The sequence below is a fragment of the Cebus imitator genome, unplaced genomic scaffold (assembly GCF_001604975.1).
Source record: "Cebus imitator isolate Cc_AM_T3 unplaced genomic scaffold, Cebus_imitator-1.0 Scaffold208, whole genome shotgun sequence".
NCBI lineage: Eukaryota > Metazoa > Chordata > Mammalia > Primates > Cebidae > Cebus > Cebus imitator.
In genome coordinates this window covers 1,853,852-1,861,723 of record NW_016107523.1, presented here as the reverse complement: position 1 = coordinate 1,861,723, position 7,872 = coordinate 1,853,852, and the positions used below count along the sequence as shown (strand labels likewise).

At 31.8% G+C, this 7,872-nt stretch overlaps 1 protein-coding gene across 8 annotated transcripts in view; it reads right to left on the bottom strand.

Annotated features, from left to right (window-relative positions):
• Nucleotides 1-7,872, bottom strand: part of DMD (dystrophin) — a 2,133,401-nt gene that overhangs the window by 1,270,867 nt on the left and 854,662 nt on the right. For all 8 annotated transcript variants that reach the window (XM_017548497.2, XM_037745683.1, XM_037745686.1 and 5 more), the window contains 3 exons: nucleotides 5,607-5,744; nucleotides 2,788-2,940; nucleotides 1,753-1,935 (listed from right to left, as the gene is read on the bottom strand). In XM_017548497.2, the coding sequence (XP_017403986.1) occupies nucleotides 1,753-1,935; nucleotides 2,788-2,940; nucleotides 5,607-5,744 (474 nt within the window). The remainder of the gene's footprint in view (nucleotides 1-1,752; nucleotides 1,936-2,787; nucleotides 2,941-5,606; nucleotides 5,745-7,872) is intronic.

Genomic DNA, 7,872 nt, shown 5'->3' with positions numbered 1-7,872 from the left:
AAAAAATAGTCAAGAGGAAAATATACCCTAGAATTTTACTACATTTAAAAAAATATTCTGGTTCACATATGCTTCCTTTATTTCACCAATCATTATTGTGTTGTACAAATATTTGTTGGAAGAGCCTGCTATGAATAGGGACACAGTGGCATTTTAAGTAAGCGGTTTATGGAGATTTTTGATCCTGTGCCTATTTAGCTATAAAGCATTAGTAACTTGATTAGTTTGTAACAAATTTTAAACTTGTATATTGGATGTGTCAAGACATGGGGAAAATTGAAATGGTGAAATGAGTTAGTAGTCAGATAATTCAAAGCAAAGGACCTCCCCTTGAATGATCCATTAAATTGAGGTGAAATTATTTTACCAGAATTTTCTTTATGATTGCCTTAATCTTTCACTTCATTTTGCATCTGCAGACACAGGCATGCTGTTAGTATAAGGCTGAGCTACTGACACTTTATGTTCATAACGTCTAATATGAAGGATAATAGGCTGAAACATTCAATCAGGTGGAATTAGACTTCATATGCAATACGGTTTCAATATTGCTTATATTCTTCCAATTGCTCAGAATATTCAGCTGCTATTAAACTTTAAGGTATTTAACAGAAAACTGTGTATTTATGAATTTTCTTGAAGTATAAAAAGAAGTCACAATAATATGCAATGTATTTCCCCTATATGTTTATAAAATAACGTTATGGTAATTGCCTCTGACATTTTAAAAATATACACCAAATTAAATGTAACTGACAATATCACAAAAGTTCCCAAGAAATCTCACATATGGGCTGAACCCTTTGCAACTGTTATTTACATAGGGCAAAATGCTTGAATAACTATTTGTTTCATATAATTCAACCTAACATAACTATAAAGCCTTATTTTCCAGACTTTGACACCCTGGTTTTATGAGGAGTCCTTTCTTGTATAACTACAGGTGACAATCATTCCTCTTCATTTTACAAGAGTTAATAATAGGAACAAAAATGTACCTGTCAGAAAACCTCTATGGTTTATAGCCTATTACAAATAAAGAACTAAGATCAAGCTAACAATTTTGAATTGCCTTTTTAAAGAGAGAATCAAACACTTTCCGTTCAGTTGTTTGAAAGAAGAGCAGTCATTCCTTTTTGTTTTGGCTGGCTGGTAACATTTCAGCAATAACATTATTTTATATTGTTCAATCTGCAATCAATTACCAACCATCTTACTAGGCATCCAGTTCTTTCATGACCATTGCAACCCATTAAGTAGTTAAGCCAGGTGTGAGGACTAAGCTACTATTCTTTAAGTCAATGAGATAATGGCTTATCCAGGTTGACATAAAATGTACCACAAAATATTTATTACTTATCATGTATACATTAAGAAAGTAAAATCAGCATGGGATGATCTCAGGAAAGCAATACATATTTTTTGGATTAGACACTGAAGTGAAGTAAATGTATGATAAATTGACAAATTAACATTGCCAATGTTATGAATGATGTAGCAAAAAAAATTAAGAGGTACTTTCATTTTTGATAAAGGGGTTTTCCTATTATCTGTTAATTTCTTGTGGTTTTAATCTGCAAAATTAAGCACTAGCGTTACAGAAGCCCAAAGTGAGGGAAAATACTCACTTTCAGAATGTACATTAGAAGTTTAAAATTGCACCCAGATTTTTTGTCTCTTTTTTATTAGTAGGCCTCTGTTAATAGAGCAGTAGTTGCAAACACATACATGGGTTTGCCAGTAACAACTCACAATTTGTGCAAAGTTGAGTCTTCGAAACTGAGCAAATTTGCTCTCAATTTCCCGCCAGCGCTTGCTGAGCTGGATCTGAGTTGGCTCCACTGCCATTGCGGCCCCATCCTCAGACAAGCCCTCAGCTTGCCTACGTACTGCATTCAGCTCCTCTTTCTTCTTCTGCAATTCCCGATCAATTTCCTATTGAGCAAAACCAATACAGGGCCCAGGGCAGTTAGCTAACCACATCAACCGACTTGCAAGCAGCAAATACTTCTCTCAGAAATTTCAAAGGCTGTTGCCCCTTTATTGTCATGCTTGGAAATTTACAAATATGGAAGGTATGAATGTCATCCTTACTCAATAATCCAATATTATTTGAGTTATCATTTGAATGCTCAGTTTTAGATATTATAATCAAGAAAATATTAAAATTGGTCTAACATTTTCTTTCCTCTAAATTCCTCTGGTGTCTTGGGATTTGAATCAATTTGGAGTGATTATTCATTATTTATTAGGGACCATCCATATAGAATATAATTTAGAGGGTAAGTGAGTAAGTTATTTATTTTTTTAAAGGTTTGAGGAAATCAACAGAGAATGAAGCAAAATAAAAAGTATAAAATTATAACAGAAAAACATATTTAGACAATATGCAAGTAAATCTATAGAGATTTAACACTGATGTGTGAAGATGCTCTGATGAAATGAATGTGCTAACATGAGTAAGAAGTCGTCCATATACCGATAAGTCATTAGTTCATCTGGAACAAAGATACACAAAGTCAATTACAATTTTACCAGAAAACACATCACATTTCTTAAATCATTTTACATAGTCTAAAAGTAAAACATTTTATGCATTCAATATTATGTCAATTGAGTAACACTTAATACATTTACTGAAAACAACACACAATACAAGGAAATGCATCAAATTAAAAAGAACACTAATAGAAACAAGAACATCAACATTTTAAATATGATCTTCACAGGTCAAGTTAATTAAACTGTATAATAAAATCTGGTATTGACATTCTAAAACAACATTACCTTTATTTTCCTTTCATCTCTGGGTTCAGGTAGGCTGGCTAACTTTTTTTCAATGTCATCCAAGCATTTCAGGAGATCATCAGCCTGCCTCTTGTACTGATACCACTGATGAGAAATTTCTAGAGCCTTTTTTCTTCTTTGAGACCTCAAATCCTGTTCATGGTGCAGATATTATTAAAATATCAATATATATGTATAGTGCACTTCTGGCTGTAGTAATTTATCAAAATAATTTGCATCCCACATCTTTTCATAGAACTTAGGTTAAATTCACATTTAAATGCAAAATACACAAAGACAAAATTAAATTGTGTATTCATGAGGCAGGACCCATGTATAAGAACCTAAGAAAGCTAAATAACACACTTATTTTCTCTTAGCATGTTCAAACTTGCTTAAAAATCTTGTCACATTTAATTGACTCTTAAAGAGCTAATTTTTGTGTAGTTTATGTGAAAGAGTTTAATGTACGAATGCAATTGACTTAACTAGATACAAACTCACAAACCTAGTGAACTTGTATTTGACTTAAAATAGGTGAAATTCCAAAATGTACATCTTTAGCCTTGGGCTTACCAACAAAACTTTATGTAGTCAAGCAACATACATTCATGTTTTTAGAAATGCCTATGTAAGAGTTTCATAGGCCAAAAATATTTTATGATTAGAAAGTCATTTTAGTTGTCTTATAAATTGTTCCAAGCTATATGTATAGAAGAGTCACCATTGTTCACATATTTGTGAGCATAACTCATAATAAAATTATATGTTAGAAAAATGCTTCTCCTTCCAATGCTTCCATAGTCAAATTTATCTTACTATACCAAATCATGCTCCAAATACAAAACAATTAACTATATGAAAAAAGAAAACAGTAAGTACATGTTTTCAAATCAATATGATGAGATAAATAAGAGTAACTAATAAATCACCAATGGGGGAAATCAATCATCATGCTCTTTACAAGCACATCCAATATCTTCTGTGATCAATAGAATTAGTCAAAATGCCATTTCATAATTAATGGGAACATAAACAAGCTCTGCATGCAGCTTTCATTTATACAGAAAGTAGCAATTAGAGTTTTATTCACAGGTTTAACTCAAGCTAAAGAAGATAATAAATATCAGAGAACTTCTTAAAATTTCATTGCATTAGAAAGTTTTGTCCTTCCCTAAAATATTTCATAAGGACCGGAACTGGAACCACTTGACAGGTTTAAAAAGTTATTGAATGTTGGTATAGATTGGTTTGGCAAGGAGAGTTGATGATTTTGATTAATCATTTATAGCATATATTTGCAAGAACGACCTAGATTTCGTTATCCAGTTTGTCTAAAATTGGGGATTTCAAAATTGCTATCTTTATGTTGAATTTTCAAACCTCCTGAGAAGTTAGATTGAATGCTGCTTTTTTCAAAGGTAATAAGATACAGCCACGTGAATAAGAGTTGAGCCATGCCTTATTTGTGACACAACTCACATTTTTGCCAAGAGAAAGGGCTTGGTGGTCATAAATATGAAATATCTTTTTTTTCCTAAGCACAAAGAGATGTATAATATGCAAAATATTTAGAGATGTCATGTAGATTTCTTTAGAGGAATGCCAGATAACCATTAAACACTGCTGTTCAGTAGGATGCATACCATCAGTTGACCAGTATAGATACTGCTGAAAGCTTGGTCACAGTTGGAAGGGTGTCAGTTACATAGCTTTCCAATTTTCTAGACACATTACAGTTTGCTTTTGCACTCCCTCGAGAACGAGACCTTTTCTGTTTACTATATTTATCAGCAGTTACCTTCAGAACACCTGCTGGCCAATTAGACTTTCCTTGTGTATTCCTTGCAGGTACAATATTGTATAATTACATTCTCAGCAGTGTTTATTTGGTTGACTATAGGGGAAAGGTTTTATTCTCTTATTTGCATGTAGAGAACAGACTCCATCTACCTACTAGGTGGATCTACCTTCATAACTAAATAGCTTCAAAGAGTGATTTACAATGAAAAAAGCTCAGCAATTAACAGTATTAGAAAATCAGCCATGCATGCAAATAGCGATTATTGCAAAGCATATACAAAAAAAGGGTTCCTTCACAAAACTTTCCACATGTCTAGTATCATCTCAATAACTTCCTAGATATTATCATGGAAAAATAAATTTATCCTGCTCTTCCTGCACAATCTAGATGAGACATGTGGGTACTTGAAGCCATACCCTAAACTGTTCAATATGAAAGTAGCAGTTCTTATTCAAGGGCACTAAGATTGTTTTTGAGGAAATATAAATGAAATTCCACTTCTGTAGATTGTTAGTTGCAAAGAGTGACTTTCTTAAAGGCATAATAAAGTTTTTAAAATAAATAAATAAAAAGAATCTAGGGCTTAGTAAACAAGTATCAGGTTACCAAAAATTCTGACCTAATGCAAATAAAATCAATTAAGTAAAGGAAGCAGGAATAACGGATACATGTAAGTTGGTTATTCTTGCAGTTAGGCAGGTTTTTTTCAACATAAAAAAGTAGCTTATAAAAATAAAGCATATTAGAAAATTAAATGTATAGGTCCTACGAATGCATTTCCATCTTGCAATTACTGCTTAAAAAATCTATCTTTAAAAAGCCATAATTTTTAAGCAACACATCTTTCACAATTAAACACCACTCAAAAATGTTAAATAAAGCACATACATTGAACAGAAAAAGTGAATTTCTGATGACTAAGAGTCTTAAGCAGATTTTATTAATGCACAATATGTTTTACCCTATATATGAAAAAGAATACAGGCAAGGTATATTATAATTTTAGCTCTAATACCTTGAGAGCATTATGTTTTGTCTGTAACAGCTGCTGTTTTATCTTTATTTCCTCTCGCTTTCTCTCATCTGTGATTCTTTGTTGTAAGTTGTCTCCTCTTTGCAACAATTCTTTTACAGTACCCTCATTGTCTTCATTCTGATTAAAAACAACAAGTACAGTCTTCATTTTGGTTTTTAAAAAGCTGTACATTGTTAACAGAGATAATAAAACATGTTATTTAAACACACAAAAAATTCAATTTAAAACTTTCATGGAAAATTATTATAAGATACTGTGCTCATAGCCTTTCTTTTATATTTCATACTTTCAGTTTCAGAATAAGTAAGTTTCCTCCCATCTAGTTCTAAAGAACACATTTTTATGGGCATGTGTAGAAAGATGGGGGAGTGTAGTGCCTCATAATATCAGACCAGTCATGAGTTGCTATCAAAGTATTCTTTTGGCTTTGATTTTTAATGTAGTTCTAGAAATTAAAAAATTAGAGAAGTGAACTAATCTTATTTGTTAACTGATCCATAAAGAAATACAGATGCATATTAGTGACTGTGAGATAACAAATCTGAATATATTAACATACAACTACATGAAAACATTTTGTTTTAAATGTACACTAATTCCTATCTAGCAATTCCTACTTCATTTCTGAAAACTATATGCCCAATATTAGCAGAAATATCAGGATATTAGAAATGATGTGTTAAATTATCATCAAATAATTTCTAAAATGTCATATATGCCTGTCAATTTTAAATAAATACAATCTAATACATATTAAAATATGGATTGGAAAATAGCTTTAAACATTTTCAATGGACATTTTGGTCCTTTAGACTACAGAAACAATACCTTAACTTTCTTGACATAGAAATAAAATGTTTTAATGCTGGTCTAATATAGTTACATATATGACCATGTGATTTTTCACCTTTAGTTCTCTTTCAACTTAGGCTGTGCAAACTTCCTATCAAGGTGTCTCACCATGTAATGGTACTCAAGGTACACTGATGAGATAAGGAAAACAAATAATAAACAAATTTCAAAAGTCACATGTATTTGTATATGTGTTTTACTATTCATGGAATTAGATGTTATATATTTATATCTATAATGCGTACTTAAATGTCAACATACAACTCAGGACTTATTCATTTTATATAGGGGGAATGGGATTACTTCTGTCAGACATTGGTCAATAAATAATCTGAAGAAATGTATAGCATCATATAGACACATTATATACTTATCATAAATAGACATATTATATACTTATAGGCTGTAAAAGATTTATTTTAAAATGTGTTTTAAAAGTGTCTAGCATTTTTTAAGGGCTGAGGACAAAAACAAAAAATCAAAAATAAGAAAAACAACACTTCACTTCTTTCCCTATACCAGTTGAGTGCTTTAGGGCAGAGTTGGTGGTCAGCCCAAGAGGTAAGCAGTACTTTTTTTCATCTCGGTGCCCTCTGATTTCTTCTTTGACCTGAAGTAGACATTGTTGTAACTCAGCATCTTGGAAAGCCTCTTCTTGTCTTTCTTTCCATAAGCTGAGTTGGCAAGGCCACTAAAACCCCATACATGGGAGTATTGATTGAGGCAGCTCCAGGAAGGGGGAACTAATATTGGTAGGAATAGTTTTCCTATTGCTTCACATATTTATTACCTAAAATTTATATATTGCTTTCTGATGTCATTTCAAGCATTGTCTGAGAAGTCTTTAGCTCTGCTGAATGTATAGGTTAAGAATGCCACAGAGGTGATGGCAGTGGAAGACAGAAAAAAAATTGTGAAAGGAGGGTGAAGAGAGAAAAAAAAAAGTCAGTAAATAAGGATGTGATATAAAAATATTCAAGCCAAAGAGAAATGTAGGAGATATTTTGAAATTAGTTGGGATTGAAGGAGAATATTCTGAGATTGGGAATAGCCCACATGGTCATATTTCTTTTCTCCCATGAAATAAGCAGCATGAATTTATACACATTTTAGACATAAAATGTACTAACTAATCAATCATTTGGTAAAACAACTTTGTGGGAAATTGTAATAAATAATGTTCATATTATGCATTATTGCCCCTTCATTGAGATGTTATACTACCAAAAACATTGCTGATACAAAATGTCAGTTATCTATGATAGTTGAGTATTTTATTAAATTTTTAGTTCATTTTATGATTTGACTCTTTTTTCCAATTACATTTTGCCCTTGACAAGTTCAAAAGTAGGACAGGTCAAAAGAAAACTGCCAGGCTATTAGAAACTATAAG